Here is a 19,829-nt window from a genome sequence, read left to right as displayed (position 1 = left end):
TTGATCTTCAAAATCATCCAACTCCCTCTCAGGGTAAGAACATACTAACTCCTTCTCCATCATGCCAAAGCTTAGCCAAAATAAGGAAGAAAATAAAAGTTATAAGGATTTTCACTCTGGACCCTTTGGAAGGGTCAGGAGCGAAAATCACTTCCTAGGTTGATTTTCATCTTCCTTTCAACTCATTCTCACACAAGCTTGGCCAATTCAACTTCCTTTCATTGCAATCAAGACAAACCTCCATCCAACTGGGTCTAGGCAAGGTCAAACTAGGCTTTAAGGCCAAAGGAAGGCAAAAAAGGAAGATTTCGCTCTGGACCCTCTGGAAGGGTCAGGAGCGAAATTCTTCTTTTAGGTTGATTCTCATCATCTTAAGGTCTAAGAACTCCTCTTCAAGGAACATATGCATCAAAACCTACCAAACCATGCCTTATAAGCTCCAAACTTGGTCAAGCTAAGAAGCAAAATAGAGGAAATATGAATTTCGCTCTAGACCCTTTCGAAGGGTCAGGAGCGAAATTCACCTTTTGAGCCAATTTCTCACATATTTTCTCCTCCTCATACCTTGGACAAACTTCATTAGGCCTTATTCCCTCATGATCATGCAAATTTATCCCTTAGGTTGACATATAGCTCCAGTTTTTGTGAAAAAAAGGGTTTTACATGAATTTCGCCCTAGACCCTTTGGAAGGGTCAGGAGCGAAAATCATGTTCTAGGCTTGATTCTCCTTCAAACTTATTTGACCTTGCCTTAGACATGATCCTAGACAGATTTCCTTCTATGTCTTAGCCAAACTTGCTCAGCCATTCTCTAACTTCCTCGGACTCAAACAGGACACCACTAGCAATACTAAGCCTAAGGAAGACCTTGAAGGAAACCCTAACTTGGAGCATCCACTGACTCATCCTATCTCAAGCAGAGCCTACTATCCAGCGATCCCCTTGACATCACTCAAAATGCAAAGCCTAACAGACAAAACCCTAGAGACACCGAAAACAAACCCTAGAAAGCAAAAAGCAGAGGTCCCCATTTGCAATGGGACGATGTGTGAATACATCACAACAAAACCCATCACCCCAGTGTCCCTAACTTTTTGCAACTTGGTTTTGCCAAGTGATATAAAATTCAATCTTAATCTTCTTGATTAAAATCTTATTGCCTTGTTGTCTTCTCCAGCGATTGAGCTGAATCTCTTGATTATTTCAGTGCATTTGTATTCGATGGATTTCCTAAAGTCTTCATATTGTTCGACCATATTGAAAATAGTATCATTGTGATCTTATTATCATAAGTCTGATCTTTTTTGTGGAGCGATGTGACAAAGTATTGTGAGTAGTAAAGACTGATCACCACATGGTAGAATTTCTTTTATTTCTACCTCAATTGTTTAAAAACTTTTTTTGTATCAGACCATTGATGATTTCTTGCATTTTCACATTGTTCAATCATATTATAAAATCCAGCAACTTCAGTGATCTGGGTTTGAGTGGCAAAATCTGAGCCCATAATGAAGTTTCTTTTGTTTTTCTCTATGTCTAGAATCATAATCTCTTCTATCAGTTAGATTCACAGGTGATGCCTTTGCTGCATCTTCACATTGTTTAAGATATTAGAATGCCATTATCTCCTGTAATTTCAGTATGATCTGTCAATAATAAATATAACACACTATTTGCACAATGTTGAAAACTAAGTAGAGAATAACTCACTGTAATCTGCACTATTCTCTCTCTCAACATGCTTCTGTTAATACTGCTGGAATGCCATAAAATGAAAGAGGACAGCACATGCAATGTTCTTATAATTCAATTGGAGCCAGACACAGAAATACAAACCAAAAAAAATCCATGTCATTCATTACAAAAAAAAAATAGCATAATCACCATACAAAAATCATCATTTCACCATACATACCACAGGCTTTGAAAGTGGACTATCTTCTTTCATCTAATACCTCAAATTTGCTTTCTTATTCTTTAAGTTACAAGAACTCTTGACTAATATATTGAGGGAAATACAGGTCCCCACAAATTTCTGAACCACAAACTAATTATTTATTCAAGTGTGACTAACACAAAATGTGTAATTTGTGCAAATTCCGAAGCTCTCGATCTCATTCATCAATAACCTTAATATTCATATATGTCTTCCACTCCCATTCGGATATATATGTCTAAGTGAGGCACAGAATTCCTGCAGACACATACCACAAGAAATTTTTTATAAGTAGAGGGTATGGCTGTGGGTGCCTACAAAAGACATTATTTTATCATTGATTGTGACTTAAAGAAAGAGATATCTATTGTAAACTGTATATACTACTCAATTCCTGCTTGAAAGATAAGAAAAACTATGCAAAATGAAAAGGTAAGGAAATATATCCTCCAAGGGTTGATAGGTATAGTTTGCTGTGACATTATAAGTCTTCGGATCTCCAAGCCCGTGGCTAACATCTGATACTTAGTAACCCCGTATAACCTTAAGTGGTAAGTTTCGGTCTTTTGGGGTTCTATTAATTCCTTGCAGCTTCAGTATCTGCAGGTTCCTTCTACCCTGCTCTGCCACATTACTAGAACTTAAGAACAAAGAATATAGTCATCAGTGACAAGCATATGTTGCAAAAGAATAATTTGTCAGATGCAGTACATGGTATATAAATGTACCCACATATAAGCAATTGCACACTCCAAAATAACCCAAAATAGCCACTAAGCAATCATAAATCACAAGACATCATAACCTGAGATCTAAATTCTAAACAGAATGATTCAATAAAACCCTTCTAAATCACAGGCATAGGATCAATAGAATTTAAAAAAATAAGTAGATGCATATTTGAAAATGAAAATGAAATCAGGCAATCATACAAGCATGAACCAGCAGCAGAATGCTGACCACAAACATACATCTATTTCGTCAAATGCTCTTAAAACTGAGACCACTATCCTGCAAACTGCTGCTGCTGCATTGTTTTAATCGACATGAAATATACTCGTTCACCTGTCAGAGGACAGACAAACATGTAAGACACCTAGTACTACAAACCATAATAAACTGCTTCAGCAATGATGATACAGACACATATAATTGTACTTACTACTACCTGCTTGAGCAAGCATAAAGCAGGCGCTGAACCTCTAGAAATCCTTCAACTGACAGCAGAGATGCTCCTTAATGAATATTTATGACGACCTAACTATTTCATTACACTATCAATAGAACTCAATGACTCATCAGATCATTTAACTAAGAGACTGGATATTTGGCAATAGTGCTTCCCCTTTCTGATCCAGCTTTATAGTTGGTGAATTGAGCTCCCTAAATGAATAACTCGTCCCACAAAATACCATCAAAATTACTTATGCCCAAATCATCCCCTTCACAACTCACATCGATCTCAAACTCGGACTTTAGAGTGCGATTCTCTAAGTTCTGATTTATTAGTGAAGAAGTAGCCATAAACTCAGCTGTAGTCTCAAAGTCAATTTGGGGCATATCTGTTGGAGAATATTCAAAGCCGTCCACTATCGATCCATTTCTTTTCAGTCCAGTATCCTCAAACTGATCTGCAACAGGAGCGTTTGTACTGGGCACAAGCCCATCTGCAATCGAAGTATTTGTGCTTAACCCATCCAATTCCAATTTAGGTCTGTTTTCCTTGTGCTCAGCATAGGGCAAGCGTTTCCTCTTGTTACCATCACCAAGGCTTGGCCTACTTCGAAGCCTCTGAGTGATTAAACTCGGATTTTTAACAACTGCGGCTAGAAATGAGAGAATCTGCTGAGGTCTGCGCTCTGTCAAATCCAGGCGCCTCTTCAAATCCCTCATCTCCCTATCAATGCTTTCCTGCTCCTCCTTCAGCTGAACAACTTCCAAAGCAATAGCGTTCTCATCCTTCTGAAGCCTCTGGAATTCCTCTTCCAAATCATATTGTGCACCCAATTGACTGCCCAGCCCCTGAGAATGGTGATGACTGGACCTCCTTCGACGAATACAATGGAGTAACTGCTTTTGCCCTCGCAGAAAGAATTCGTGTGCAAACTCCCATCTATCAGCATCCACTTTACGAAATCCCTGTGCCATTAAAGAAACAGTCAAGTAAACCAGAGAAAGGGGTAGTATAAAAGCATATGAGAAAATTATGGACACTCACATATGTGTTGAGCTGTCGAACGAAGCTGGAGAAGTTGCAGTGTTTGAAGTAGCGAGGGAGCAAATGAAGAGAAAAATCGTGGGGATCTTTCACCAGGAAGCTGTTATTTCCTGCGCTCCATGACACAACATTGTCTGTGGAGGAATCGTCAACAATGGCGTATATCTTTGTTAGAAATGGGGTTGCTCTGTTTGCTTCCATCATCTACTCTAAGTAGCTAATTTTTTCTTTCTTGGTCTCAATTCTGTAAGCGACGCCCCTCTCCGCCGCCTCCTAATCTTCTTAAATGTGTAGCAAAAGACGGTGGCATCCATGTCAAGGGGAAATTCTAGTAAAATCCAGAAATTTCTTTCCTTCTGTTTTCCTTTTCCTGAGCATTTCGTTGTTACTTCGCAGTGCCGCGGAAGATATTTTTCTTGGTTCCATGGTGCTTCTGGATGCATATTTGACCTATTATTTAATTGAAAATTAGAATATAAGATTATTTATTATTATATTTTTATATGTGAGATGAGGTGGTTTAGAGCCGTTTTTAGTAGGATGTGGTTTTAGGAAAAGATATTTCTTTCAAAATTATTATTGATGATTTAATTATCATTTTATGGTCTTTATATTTTTTTATAATTAATTTTTATACGTAAAATAAAATAAAATTGATTGGTGATAAATTATACTAAATTTATTATACAATTCAAATTTCGAATTGTAAAATTTAATTATTATAAAAAGGAAAACCATTTTTACAAATATATATGGAGATAATTAATAATAAATTATATAACATAATTAAATCTTAGATAAATAATAGACTCAAGAAATATAAATGTAAAAAGAGATATAAAGTATAATTGAAGTAGTTAGATCGATTTTAGCATATTTTGAAGGTGTTATAATGTATGCTTTGAGTTAGTATTAGAGATATTTAAAATTTTTTTTGGAAAGTTGGATAAACAATTATAGTCTAATGGCAACTAAGAGAATTTGAGAGGTTATGACAAGACCACACTTACATTCCAATCAAATGGTGTGGTTCTACACACTTTCATGCTTAGCAAAAATAAAATTGAAGTACTAGCAAAACATGTTCTCCTAGATGATAAGTGTGAAAGGAAACGGTGGTCGTAAGAACAACCATTGGGACATGCTATGGGAACTCTTGTGAAGTTTAATATGTGGTTGAACATTTCTAATGAGAAAAAAAATCGGTTGGCCTTTTGTAGATGAAGATAGGTCTTGCTAAATACTTGTAGAAACAAAACTTTTATTGAAAAAATGTGTTTTGTAAGTCTTCTACAAGTGATTTCACTAGGAAGAGGATAGTTTTTAAGTGATGTCATGATAGTAGGCTATAACAAATTGTTCATGAAGTCATTTGGAAATGGGAAAAAAATGGTGAATGATCTTTGTTTTCAAGGAGTTCATGTCTATGTGGACTTAGGTCAAATATTCCTTTATCAAGTTAGAGTAGTATAAAGGGGTCATTCAAGGTACTCAATATTTACATGAATTTTAAATGTAATTTTTTTTGTTGCTTTACAATAAGAACCGCTTCTTTTTTATAAGAAATTATATTCAAATGAAGAAAACATTTGATTATTTTAATATATAAAGATTATTATAAAAAAAAATTAAATTCTTGTAATAGTTTCTATTCTGCTAATAATTGATTCAAAATTTTACATAAAATTTATATTATTTTTCATATGATTAAAAATTTGAATATGAAAAACTATTTATTTCGAACGTATATTGTAATTAAAAACTAAAAACCATTAACTATTTATTTCTAAGATGTAATGTAATGAAAAACTATGACGCGCCCATGGAATGTATGAATCGAATTGCTGATTTCTCCATTAAAAAAAATCAACCGTAGAAAAAATATTGCTAAAATTTAACTTGGAAATACCTCCTATCAAAATGCCAGCTGTATCAATTTTATTTCAACTTTTTCCACGTCATCTCCATGTATAAAACTGATCAATAGTCTCTGTTTTTGAAAAATAAAAAAGAAAATATTGCATTCACCATTGAACCAGAAAGAAATCTCACGCGGATGAAATAACCACGATACAGTCGGGCGAAGAAAAATAAAATTTCTGGAAAGTACGAGAATTTCCTTTGACATGCATGCCGCCGTCTTTTGCTGTACCTGTATAAAAAGGTTAAGAGGCCGCCCGTCAGGGACGTCATGGGAAGGAATCAGGGAAGACTAGCTACTGGAAAAGATAATAATGGAGAGAAATAGTGCAACCCCATTTATTACAAAGACATATGAAATGTTAGGAGATCCTTCAACTGACGATGTTGTATCATGGAGCGCGGGAAATAACAGCTTTCTGGTGAAGGATCCCCATCATTTCTCTCTCCATTTGCTCCCTCGCTACTTCAAACACTGCAATTTCTCTAGCTTTGTTCGACAGCTCAACACATATGTGAGTGCCCATGACCTGCTCTTGTGCTTTTATAGTTTCCCTTTCTCTGGGTTTCTTGATTTCTCTTTGAATGGCACAGGGATTTCGTAAAGTGGATGCTGATAGATGGGAATTTGCACACGAATACTTTCTGCGAGGGCAAAAGCAGTTACTCCACTGTATTCGTCGAAGGAGGGCTAGTCATCACCACTCTCAGGGACTGGGCAGTCAATTAGGTGTGAAATACGATTTGAAAGAGGAATTCCAGAGGCTTCAGAGGGACGAGGACACCATTGCTTTGGAGGTTGTTCAGCTGAAGGAGGAGCAGGAAAGCATTGATAGAGAGATGGGGGATTTGAAGAGGCGCTTGGATTTGACAGAGCGCAGACCTCAGCAGATTCTCTCATTTCTGGGCGCAGTTGTTGAGAATCCGAGTTTTATCACACAGAGGCTTCAGAGCAGGGCAAGCATCAGTGATGGTAAGAAAAGGAGGTGCTTAACCTATGATGAGCACAAGGAAACCAGACTTCAATTGGAATCGGATGGGTCGAGCTCAAATGCTTCGACTGCAGATGGGTTTGTGATGAGTACAAATGCTCCGACTGTTGATGGGTTTGCGGATACTTGGCTTAGAAGAAATGGATTGATTGTGGATGGCTTACAATATTCCCCAACAGATATGTCTCAGATTGACTCTGGAACTGAAGCTGAATTGATGGCTACTCCTTCACTAGTAAATCAGCAATTTGGGACTTGCCCTGAAAAATCCGAGTATGAGATCGATGTGGCTTGCGAAGGAAATTATTTGGGTATGGCTAATTTGGATGGTGTTCTATGGGACGACATGTTCATCTAGGAAGGCCAATTCACCAACTGTAAAGCAGGGTCAGCAAAGGGATGTATTATTGTTAGATATTCTGTGTCTCAGTGAAATGATCAGATGAATTATATTGATCATATAATTAATGAATTAGTTAGGCCGTCCTAAACATTCTTTGAGGGCCATCTTTACAGTTGGTTGAAGGAATTCTACAGTATTTCGGTGGGTGGCTCATCATTGGTGAAGTAGCCTATTATGGTCTGTAGTAATAGGTATCTTACATGTTTGTTTGTCCTATGACAGGTGAACAAGTATATTTAATGTCAAATAAAACAGTGCAGCAGCAGCAGTTTGCAGATCAGTGGTCCCAGTTTTAACACATTTGACAAATTGGCTGTATGTGAGGTCTCTATTCTGTTGCTGGTTTATGTTTGTATGTTCCTGATCTAATTTTCATGTTCAAATTTCTATAATTTAGAAGCTTTTTTTAATTTTTAATTTTTAGTTTTTAAGGTCATTTTCTTTAGAATTTAGATCTATATATAGTATCTGGACATTATGTGGAAAAATAAACGTGGAAAATGTTTCTTGCCTATTTCGTAAAGACCACAAATGGTATAGAAATCCAAACTGTAGAATTCAGGATGTATTATGACCATAAATTGCCTATAATTCTTGTAAATTGCTGTGCACGGTGGTTTTTTTTAATAGTGTCAAGAAAATAGTGTAAGTTCAAATTTGATTCTTTCTGGCAGTAGCTGCAAATGATCCTTGCACGGTAGATCTCAAGTTGAGATATGATGTATTATCATTGAGTGGCTACTTTGCTTTATTTTGGAGTGTCCCAACTGCTTGTATGTTATCACATATCTATACCATGTGCTGTGATATAGAATCATACATCTTGATAGTCCTGTCTTTCATTTGTAGTTCTGCATCTAACAAATTCTCCTTTCTCAACATGCTTTTCATTGATAACTACATTCTTTTGTTCTGAAGCTTCAACAATGTAGCAGAGCAGGGTAGAAAGAACCTGCATATACCGAAGCTTCAAGGAATTATTAGAACCCAAGGAGACTGAAGCTTGCCGCTTAGGATTATGGGGAGTAGCTAAGTATCAGGTGCCAGGCACAGATTTTAGAAATATCATGGAGATTGGAGATCCAAAGATTAATAATGCCACAGCAATCAATACACATCAAGTCTTACAGGATATATTTCGGATTTCCTCTCTCTTTCATGTTGCATAGTTTTTTTTCTCTTTAAAGCAGAGTAGTGCTTGGGGCAAAAATTGTATTATATATGGTCCTAGGAACAGAGTACCGTATAGGAATGCTTCATATATTTCTTTTGTAAGCACCATCAGTCATTGCCTCTACTTATACAAGGTTTCTTGCGGTATGTATCTGCAGGAATACTCTGCCTTGCTGAGACATATGTGTCTGAATGGAAGACGGATATGACCATTCAGGCTACTGATGCAGGAGATTGAGTGCATGACAATTTGCACAAACTCAGGGGCATGTTTTGCCCATATTGCATATTTTGTGTTAGTTATAATTGATTAAAATGTTAGTTTGTGGTTCAAAAATTTGTGGAGACCTACTTCTCTCGATATGTTTATTTGTCAAGAGCTTTTGTAACCTAAAGAATAAGAAAGCTTATTTGAGGTTTTATTTGAAGGAAGATAGTCCGCTCTCAAAGCCTGTGGTATGGATGTAATATGGTGGGCAATGTGAATTGATGGTTTTTGGTTGGTGATTGAAATATTATTTCTGTAATGAGCGAGAAAGATTCCTTTTGATTTGCATGTCTTTCTCCAACTGAATCATAAGTACATTACATGTTCTGCATTTTTTCTGCATTTTTTCACTTTATGGTAGGTGTTGCAGTACTGGTCACAGCAGCATGCTGGGAGAGAGGGAAGAGTAATGCTGAATGTATTATGTTGTATTCTCGAGGCAGATTCCAACATTGTACGCAGAAAGAGTCTCATTTATTAACTGATCACACTGAAATTACAGGAGATGACGGTACACTACGAGCTCGAACTATGAGAAGATGAAGAAAAGTCATCAGACGTGAATCGCTGATAGAAGATTTGATTCCATCCGTAGAGAAAATAAAATAAATTTGATTGGGCAATGCTCAGCCTTTGATACTCAGTCACACCCACTGAACAAAAAGGGTTTCTCACTTATGAGAGATCACGACCTGATTACTAAAGAAAGAGAAATTCAATGATCAAAATGATTAGCCTTTAATGCTCACAGTATTTACTAAGACACATCACTCCACAAAAGAGTTCAGACTTCTGATGGTAGATTATAGTGAGAGTGGTCGAACAACGTGAAGGCTCTCAGCGACAACTATCTAACGGTTCCATATTCGAGGAGTGCGTGTAGCTTATGTAGGATATAAATTAACTTTAACATTTCAAACTTCACTCAATCTTAACTTGGATGATGAGTTCTTATGGAGAGCTATTTAGTTCATTAATTATTAATAAAATTATAACAAATTAATGATTAAGTAGTAATCAGTTGCTTTTGAATTAGATTGCGTGTAAATTTTTGCATCAATGTTTTGGATCACATTTTGTGATCTATTATCAGAATGAAAATAGTTAGAGAGCATATAGAATTGATTTTTTCACTTTTGCATGCTCTCTAACTATTTTAATCATGATGATAGATCACAGAGTGTGATCCAAAACGTTGATGCAAAACTTTACACATTCTAATCTAGAAGTAGTTGATTACTATCACATAGATTGTGCAAACTTATTGTTTGTTACTAATAAAGTTCTAACAAATTAATGATCTTTGTGCTATATTATAATCTAGTTATTTATCAATTTCCTTTGAGTTTTTTCTTAATTAAGTTTGGGACTTGTAATGCTAGCCAAGAAACCCCAGAGGACAACACTAACTAACTAACCAACTAAACATTTGAGAGAGAACTTTTTTTTAAATGATACATCACATTAAACTCAAAGGAAATTCATACATTTCAATTATCATGATTACATAACACTAAAGCACAAGTGGAAGTAAACTCATAACGTCTAACTTACGTGCTCTAAGTTATCCTAACGTCATTATTGATAATGCAACAACTATATAGGTACATGAAACATCTTCTACTTAAACTAATGACTAATCACTGCACATAGCATAAGAAAGTGCTCATATAAAACATAGAAAGACAACCATGAGATATAACATATTTAACACTTGTAAGATACTACATTCATTCTAAACACTAATACCAGATGTTCCTACGCTATTAAATCTTTCAATCATAATGAATACATTCACTCTTAAAATATAGTCGGTACCAACACCGCAAACATCAAGCATATGATAACATCATTACATTACATCTTACATCCTATGCATAATTTGCATTACAATTTTACACCAATCTCTCCAATGAGAGTATCATGATACATTACTCATACAAATGATATCCAATTACAAAGTACAAAGATGAATATCTTACATACATCAGAGAATTAATATGCATTTTAAACCATGCAACACTGGAACTAAAAAAGAAAAAGAACCATCCATCAAGCACATGTACAAACCACCAGATATCCCAATGGAAGAAAACATCAACCACCCATCCATGTGGAACAAAAAGGTCCACCCCCATGCTTCAGAGAATGACATAAGGCCCCACACACATCACTTGACCTAGGCAGACACCTATACATCCAAGAGAAAACAAACACTCACAAAGACAAAAACATATTGAAAGACTGAAACTCCACAGACATAGACTCAACCAAAAAGCACAACTCACCAGAGGCTTTCACACAACATAAGGGTTAAGGTCCTAGGAAACACATAAGGAAGAGTGTCATCACATGCCATCAACAAGGGTTTCCTTGGCGGTTTGACTCCTCTACAAACTCTAAACCTCAACGCCCATTTAACTACACACATGAAACCAAATGATCCTTCCATGGAGGCAAGAAAACTTGATATGCCATACAAGCCTTCCCAATCTCATCCTAAGTCTAAATGAGCACTCTAAGTCATGAGTGGGGAACCAACAATTATCTTATTAATGTGTGTTTTGCCTATCCCTTAATTCATTTAATTTAATGTTATCACATGATTAATCCAACTCTTAATGAGATTCCCTAGTAGCCACTTTAGGGCCTTGGCACCCACTTGAGAGCCACTCCCCCTAATATGCTCCTAAAACCTAGGGTTCTTACAACGAATCACACATACATGATAACATGAAACATCATAGAATCACAAATCATTGGTTCCATAACTCAATACTTAATACCAATTGCTCTCATAGCATCATCATGAATGCATAATCAATAAACTATTATGAACGAACACATGAAAATGAAAAGAAACACATGAATCCATCATAAGCTATCATACAGGCTCTAGAAAAGCACAATAGAGAGTAACAAACCCAAAACCAAGCCTCTGGTCCCACTTGGACTGACATGAACCCCAAAACCACAACCGAAAAGAAAAACTATGAAATAGCACATATGCTTAATGAAATGGTGCATATGTTAAGTCTTCTAATGCATATAACTTATTTTTTAGTGCATATGATACGTCTTTTAGCACATATACCTATTGTTATAGCACTTTTACAACAACAACAAGACTACGACCCTGGGTTGACTTTGGGCTCAAAACTCGACACCTAAATGACCAAAAAAGAAAAATATAACATAAAACCATTTGAGATGGATGATTTTCCTACTCAGAAAAGTATTTATACAGACCCTATGACCAAAAATAAAATCACAAGATGACAAAATACCAAAAAAAGTCCTTTAAAAGAGTGAAATGAGAGCACTTGAAACAACCATTTAAAAAAATAACAAAGCAAGAACCCATAACATTTCCAAAGAATTTTAAACACCATACAAATACAAAACAAACATTTCTTTACTTTTACTAAAAGAAAAAGTACATAAAACAAGAGTAAATCAAGAAAACTCCAACTTGGAAAACGAATTATAGGACTATGAAGATGAAGACAAACAACCTCCACATGAACCAAAAAGCCTCCAAAATGAAATTCCAATTGCAATCCGTCTTCAAAAACAAATCCATGAAACCCCCATATAATCTTCATGAATTCCCTTCACAAATTCTCATCAAGATTCACTCCATACACATGCAGATCGAAACCCTTCTCCACCATCCAAATTTTAAAAAAAACTGTTCACCAAAAAGAAAAAACCACCACAAGAATCCCCAAAACCACTCTTCATTACTTCCCATTCACACTTGAATGCAAAAACAACACTTTCTTTTTGCACTGAGGACCAAAATAACAACCCCAAGTTTGAACAAGATGTTGGTTCCCCAAAGGGTTTACACTGCAAAAGGCGGAAACCAAGTTGATTCTTCAAATATCTATGGAGAAGCTAATTCCAACTATCAATATCCTCTAGAACTTGGACCAACTATGACAAGGATTCAACAGATCCTTCTACACTTTGGGCTCTACAAGACTCAGGAGGGTGATCCCTTAGTGAATTAATAATCTTTGCACCAGACTCACAAATCGCACTAAAATAGAGCAAATAATCTCATATACAAGCTCAACAAAGAGGGAGAATGCTCAAGAATGGTGAATTTTTCAGTGATCCTCAACCTATTGGAGCATGAGATGGAGAAAACAAATAACAACAGACATAAAATGAAATGTATTTTGATAATCAACAATATATAGCAAATATAGATGAACAGAGCACAAAATTGACTGTAAAGACTAAAGACAAGCTATAACTAGTGCCTTATTCCATTGGGGAGTCAAATTCATGAAATGTAAGATGAATTACAACAGAATTTATCTAATAGCATGTTGAACTAAGAATATATTGCATTATAATATATCTTTACTATAACCCAAACTCATACTAATTATCAAAATCCCTGCACAAGCCCTACCACTCTACAATTTCGTTTAAGCATTTAATTGATCCCTTAGATCACAACATAAACATAAATCACATACATCACAACAATACAATGAATGAAAGAAACCCTTGATTATATTTCATTCAAAAGATAGTAGAATCATACAATGGAGAGAAATAGGTTCGGATTCTATTTCATTAACTCAAATGCTATATCTGTCATAAGACAATATACAATTCAGTCCTTCAAAACCTACAAAAAATATGACACAAGATTCATTTCTATTTTTTCTCTGCAAAAAAGACTTTGCACTTTTCTCATTCGCACCTAGACCTACTAATGGAACCTATGACTCTGATTTTAGAAAATTTAGTACAGAGTTCAAAACCGAAACCATGTCTCTTAGCCGTGAATTCCCTTTTATAGAAAATAAGGGAGCAAACAAGCTTTGGGCCAGAGGAGACACCTGCCATTCAAAAATGACTGGACATACATAATTATGTTACAAAATATTCCTTTCGAGGAATGCCACAATCAATACCAAATATCTTTAACTGCTTCATCATGACACTTTATGCACTCTGTCTTCCTTGTTGTTGCCGAAAATGATCCTGTTACAGGTCCACTTTGTTGTTTCTCATCTTCAAAAAGGTAACTGCTACACGAAGACAAAATTGTTAACCAGACTGTCACATCAATAAGCTGGCTAGCTAACTGTTTGCAGTCTTTATTCCTTGTTCAAGTATGTCTTGATCCATTCGTTGTATTCTTCATCAGATGGCCACCTAAAACTTATGACCTCATCAGCTTTTTCCCTATATGGAGCATACTTTACACCAACTTGATTTGCTTCTTTTTCAAAAGACTCAAAAAATGTCCCTGTGCATACAATTTTATCCATACTGTTCTCTAGCAAACCAGTATCCAAATCCTCACAAATTAGTCCCACTTGAGTATTGACAATTCTCTCTGCCTCTTCCTTCCACAGCTGCAAAGGCTTGACAATTCCATTCTCATCCAAAATCCCTGGCAGAAGTGTATCAATTAACTCATTGAAACTCCTCATCAACTCTTTTATTTTTCTCTCTATGCTTTTTGGTTGGATTTGGGCTTCTTGCATTGACTTCACCAACAAATAGGATGGCTAAAGTGTAGGTTGCCTCTCAGCATGATATTTAGAAGCCATTGACATTAGTCTAAGCTCATTTGCCCTTGGTAACCATCAAAGGTATTGCCACCTCTTTATCCTTATCAAAACCTTGAATATTAAATAATGAAGAATATAAAGAATGAATACGATTCAATCTGTTGTCAACTTTTTCATTTAAATGAGTTAGTATAGAGTTAACTATCTCTCCTTGCTCAAAGGAAAACTGATCATTTGATTCTTTTAATTTATTCTCCAATTCTATGATCTTCTCTAACAATTGAGCCTTTGTTGGATCAGTTGACCTGGTTGGTTCTTCAACAAATAGCTCTAATGAAGAACACTGAGTTTTTGCATCAACAAGGGTAAAAGGAAGAAACATTGATGTTGAAGGCATTGAAGAGGTTATAGGGGCAACAGGGGATGCTTCTAATTGTTTTCTATTCCAAAAGTTGAACCTTAGATTGCAACTCAATACATGTATTTGTTGCACCTTGTTATATTCACCAAAAAGGCTTTCATACTTTCTTTGGCATTCTTCTTTATTTGCCTTTTCCCTTTCAGCTATCTCATGAGACAATTTGGCCACATCCATAGTTAACTTTGAAGCTTCCACATTTGATGTGTCTACAACTCTCTTGACTATTAGGCTTCCCCTCAAATTAGGGTTGATATCACTAATATCAGGTCTTCTAGGCCCTTGTTTTAATGACCAAATGGCTAGTGTGGCATAATCTTGTACAAATTCAAATCCTTTTAATGCCAACCTAGCCTCTCCTTCAGAATTGAATGGTTGATGTTCTGATTTTCTAATGACATCAAAGGCCACTACATCAGCAATATCCCACTCAGACAAAATTAGGACCCCTTCTTGGCTGATGATTCTTCTGCCTTCTTCAGCAATGATTCTTCTAAATTCTCCTTATCAGTCTTATCCGGCCTTTGAGATTTCCTTTCTTCATATCTCCTTTTGTATTCATCAATTTTCATCTTCCACACTAGTTGCAGCAAAGCTTGGCTTTGTACAAAAGCCTCGTCTTCAATAAACTTTTCATAGGCCTCTTTTCTTATATTCTGGATGGCCTTTCCTTGTATATCTAGTAGAGAAAGGTCCCAATCTAATGACCTTGGTGGAGATGGGATCCCATCCTGCAATTCTTCATCAGTAAGAATTATCAAATTCTCCTCCTCTAGTTCTAGTGCAGGTTGTTCTTTAGGCTTGTCAATTTTCTGCCTTTTAGATGGAGGAGGTGAAGGATGAGGCGAAAGGTTCTTTTTCATGTGGAGATTCTACATCTATAATCACCACCCCCTTAAGGGGCCCATGCTGAGGTTCAAGGGGTTTTTCTTGTTCCATTATCCCCTTCCCCTTCCTCTTTATTTCTTCTTCCTTTTCACTATCACCTTCATCTCTTAATCTCCTATAAATAATCCTCCCTCTTGAAGTCATGGGGATGGGTCTCTCCTCCTCTGGCTCCCCTTCTAATGGTGATGTTTCTCTTTGTATTTGGGGCCTTTGCTGTGGAGGCTTTGTCAGTGGCCTTTGTTGGGCTGCTACTTTTGGAGGTTCTTTTCTTAATTTTTGGTCGCCTGCTATCTCTAATTGCTCCACTTCATCCATCAAGTCATGCATGACTTCATCAAATGATCCATATTCTTATAAAATGGTCTGAACTCTATCAATGTATCATACTTTGGATCCAACCTATGGACTTTATCAAGCATCTTTTTATAAGATATCCATCTTTCTTTTTTGACTTCTTTTTTATTGAAATCAAACTCATTCCTGATTAGATCTTTTGGAAAATCAAAATAATGAGGCATCTGGGTTACTTTTATTCTTTTTCTAAACATTTGAAAGAAACCCTCTGGGTCACTATGCCTCTTTATGTTGACTCTCAAACAATAAGGACAAATAATCTTTTCAAAATGGACCCATCCTCCTTTAAGAATTACAAAATAAGGAACTATAGTGTAATTAGGGAAGAAGGTACCTTTACCTTTCTTTGTTAGCTCTTCTTCATGTATGCAACCCAATTGCCATATAACTTCTACAAATCCTAATCTCAATGGAACATTGATAGGCAATATATGTGATTGTCCATGAAAACCATACAGTCTTATAATTGTGCTGACAGAATAGGGAATGATATCCCCCCAATTATTCTCAAGCTTCAACTCTAGCTTTCTTTCCATTGGCCTCAAAAAATCATGCAATTCTACTGGAATCCTTGGTGGATTTATACCAACCGAGCCCTAACTCTGGATGCAAAGCAATTATCAAATCTTACATAAATTGCATCCTTTATGTCCCATGACATATCCATGCTCCAAACCTACATTGGCATGTTTTCTCCATCCACCACCCTTCTCAATTCCATTTCTTTTGCAAAAAAATCTACATTCTTGTACAAGAACATGTATATAAGGATGGAATACCATTAAAATGAGGTATTAATATCACCCTTTTTAATCTGCAACAACCCCTCATGTATCTTGTCTGTGAGGTATGGAGCAAAGTCATATATTATTGAAAAATGGGGATGCTGAATCTAAATCCCCATGTGCACATATACTTTTGGGATTACTATGCCTAGGTGGAGACCTAAAATATGACACAGTGATAAGAATGTAGCCCTGAAATAATGTGCAAAAGCATCAATTAGAAAAGGCTCTTCCACACTTAGACCAATATAATATTGAGTGTCTGCTGCCTTAGCCAAGTGGGATGGGAGCAATCTTACTATGATCAAATATCTTGTCTTTTCATACTCCTTCAGTTCCTCCAAATGAATAGGTTCTAGGATAGCAGAGGGCTCATATAAATCAAAAACCTTTTGAAACTCCTCACTTGAGATAGACAACAAAATTTCTCCCTCATTGCCTCTTGAATGCGGGAAAAGTGGGTCGATAGAACTCCAAATGTGAAAAACGGAGTTCTATGGAGCCTTGCTCACACACCCACAGGACTTCTTGGTGCAAGCTATAGAGTTATGAAGCATAACTCAGCTTCCCAAGGTGGGTCCCATGGTTCTCTATCTTACACAGTCCCTCAAACCAACGTTTTTGCTCTCAAATCACTGAGCAAAATGGTTTAGGGATGGCAAATGCAAGAATGAGGGATGCTTTTGATAGATTTTAGAATGAAATGCATCCTAAGCTATGCATGATTCTAGAAATGCAATAAACTAGATTATAAGATGACAAGGTTAGTAAACAAACTATCCTAGCATACTATATTAGTTCAATGATTTAAACTAATGATAATAGAAAGTATTCTAAACATGCATATTTAGACTAATTCCTAGTTAAAAGAGAGGCTAAATGATGAGCATATATGAAATGAAAGATTGAATGTATTTGAGCATAAGTATGATACTACAAACTTGGATTGATTCAAAATGGAGGAATGAGAGCTCTATTTATAGCAAAAACAAGGCAATGGATGGTCAGGATTAAAAGAGTTGATCAAGGGTTGAGTTTGAAAGTTGGGGATCCATGTTTGCAATTTGCACCAATGAAATGGTGACAAGTGTCAACATAGGGTTGGGTTGAGAGAAGGGGTTGGAGGCATTAAATGCCTAAGAAGACCTCATGGTTATCTAGAGGGTAAGGGTTAAGTCTAAGTTAGGCTTACCCATTGGATTAAGAGTTAATCCAAGGATAAACCCTTGTGCAAATGATTAAGAGATAATCATGGTCAAAGAATTAAAGGCTTGATGAGACCCTTGGGTTAGATGAAGGTTAAGTTAGGCAAAAGGTCTCTAACCATGTAAGAGGGTTGAATTAACCATTAATGGTTTGGGAGACTTTGGGGATATTAAGTGGTTGAAGACTTGAAGCCTTTAATGGTTATCAAAGACTTTAAGGGTTTGAGAAGTGACCTCCCCTTGCTTAGGGATGTGACAAAGTTTAGAAGATGGGTTAAGCTAATTAGAAGCGATTAGAAGAGTCTAGAAGGAATTAGGAAGGGGTTTAGGAAGCAAGTGGGAAATGTAGGAGAATGCAAGTGGATGGAGGGATAATAGGATTTAATTGAATTTAATGAATTTCATTCAATTTGGTTGCAATTAAATAAATTAGATTTATTCAATTTAGGATAACTATTTAATTAAATTTGAATTTAATTAAAAGTGGATAGGGGGGATTTAATTGAATAAAATGATTTATTCATTAAATGGTATAGTGAATTTAATTTAAATAAATTGAGTAATTTACTTAATTAAATAGAGGAATGCAGGTAATTTAATTAAATAGAGAAATGAACATAAAATATTCATTTAGGAATATGGTCATTTTTATACGTCTACATTTTGCCCCTCTTTGAAGTGACATGTGTGCACATGTTATTTCAAAGAAAATTTGTCGGATATGCTGTCAAAATTTGATCGATATGATGTTGTGGATATGAAAAATTGATTTGATATGAAAAGTCGATATGATGCCCCAGATTTGATGAGCGATATTGATGATGCCCCAGATATGAAGAATTGATTTGATATGAAACTGATATGAAATTGATGTTGAGATTTGATATGATAATGCCCCCTCGGGAGATCGTTCATGCACACAAAGCATGAATGATCTCTTGAAAGAAGAAGAATGTTGTTTGAAAGATAGAAGAGTAGATAGTGATGGTATGCATGGGTTTGATAAGATTGATTAGAATGATTGGAATGAGAGCAAGTCTGGTTTCAGGTATGACACCTCCTGTATAAGACATGGATGATCGAGCATCTGGTTTCAAGAATGATACCGCCTGTATAAGACATGGATGATTGAGCATCTGGTTTCAAGAATGATACTGCCTGTATAAGACATGGATGATCGAGCGTCTGGTTTCAGGAATGATATCACCTATATAAGACATGGATGATCAAGCATCTAGTTTCAAGAATGATACTGCCTGTATAAGACATGGATGATCAAGTGTCTGGTTTCAGGAATGATATATCCTGTATAAGATCGATCAAAACCCCTGGTTTCAGGAACAATATATCCTGTATAAGAGTTGATCAAAACATCTGGTTTCAGGAATGATATATCCTGTATAAGAGCTGATCAAAACATCTGGTTTCAGGAACGATATATCCTGTATAAGAGCTGATCAAAACATCTGGTTTCAGGAATGATATATCCTGTATAAGAGCTGATCAAAACATCTAGTTTCAGGAACGATATATCCTGTATAAGAGCTGATCAAAACATCAGGTTTCAGGAAAGATACATCCTGTATAAGACATGATAGAAGATAGTTTGGAAGAATGATAGAAGATAGTTTGGAAGAATGATGAAGATAGTTTAGAAGAATGATAGAAGATAGTTTGGAAGAATGATAGAAGATAGTTTGGAAGAATGATGAAGATAGTTTAGAAG

At 36.0% G+C, this 19,829-nt stretch overlaps 2 protein-coding genes across 10 annotated transcripts; one reads left to right on the top strand and one right to left on the bottom strand.

The window, feature by feature from the left end:
- Positions 1-1,829: 1,829 nt before the first annotated feature.
- Positions 1,830-4,589, bottom strand: LOC131064209 (heat stress transcription factor A-1d). Of its 2 annotated transcripts, XM_057998281.2 has the most exons (4): positions 4,155-4,589; positions 3,105-4,075; positions 2,908-3,001; positions 1,830-2,576 (listed from the first exon to the last, which is right to left on the bottom strand). In XM_057998281.2, the coding sequence occupies exons 1-2, from the start codon at positions 4,356-4,358 to the stop codon at positions 3,320-3,322; spliced, it is 960 nt and encodes a 319-aa protein (XP_057854264.2). In that variant the 5' UTR covers positions 4,359-4,589; the 3' UTR covers positions 1,830-2,576; positions 2,908-3,001; positions 3,105-3,319. The 2 variants fall into 2 exon arrangements, with proteins under 2 accessions (XP_057854264.2, XP_059063136.1); XM_059207153.1 differs by having other exon boundaries at positions 1,830-3,001.
- Positions 4,590-6,159: 1,570 nt separating this feature from the next.
- On the top strand, positions 6,160-9,192 carry LOC131064211 (heat stress transcription factor A-1a). 8 transcript variants are annotated; one of them, XM_057998290.2, is made up of 4 exons: positions 6,160-6,589; positions 6,669-7,610; positions 7,692-7,784; positions 8,388-9,192. In XM_057998290.2, exons 1-2 carry the CDS (start codon positions 6,389-6,391, stop codon positions 7,422-7,424), a joined length of 957 nt encoding a protein of 318 aa, XP_057854273.2. In that variant the 5' UTR covers positions 6,160-6,388; the 3' UTR covers positions 7,425-7,610; positions 7,692-7,784; positions 8,388-9,192. The 8 variants fall into 8 exon arrangements, with proteins under 8 accessions (XP_057854273.2, XP_057854272.2, XP_057854271.2 ...); XM_057998289.2 differs by having other exon boundaries at positions 7,692-7,788; XM_057998288.2 differs by having other exon boundaries at positions 7,692-7,793.
- Positions 9,193-19,829: the final 10,637 nt, after the last annotated feature.

The sequence above is a fragment of the Cryptomeria japonica genome, chromosome 6, assembly GCF_030272615.1.
Source record: "Cryptomeria japonica chromosome 6, Sugi_1.0, whole genome shotgun sequence".
NCBI lineage: Eukaryota > Viridiplantae > Streptophyta > Pinopsida > Cupressales > Cupressaceae > Cryptomeria > Cryptomeria japonica.
The sequence above is the reverse complement of the archived record's forward strand: the minus strand, read 5'-3'. Positions and strand labels throughout refer to the sequence as shown.

What these genes read in the sequence shown, in the direction of transcription:
- LOC131064209 (XM_059207153.1), bottom strand. Translation starts at nt 4,358, where the DNA reads ATGATGGAAGCAAACAGAGCAACCCCATTTCTAACAAAGATATACGCC. An exon ending in TTCGACAGCTCAACACATAT is followed by an intron (nt 4,076 to 4,154) that starts GTGAGTGTCCAT and finishes TTAATGGCACAG; the next exon opens with GGATTTCGTAAAGTGGATGC.
- LOC131064211 (XM_057998290.2), top strand. Translation starts at nt 6,389, where the DNA reads ATGGAGAGAAATAGTGCAACCCCATTTATTACAAAGACATATGAAATG. An exon ending in TTCGACAGCTCAACACATAT is followed by an intron (nt 6,590 to 6,668) that starts GTGAGTGCCCAT and finishes TGAATGGCACAG; the next exon opens with GGATTTCGTAAAGTGGATGC.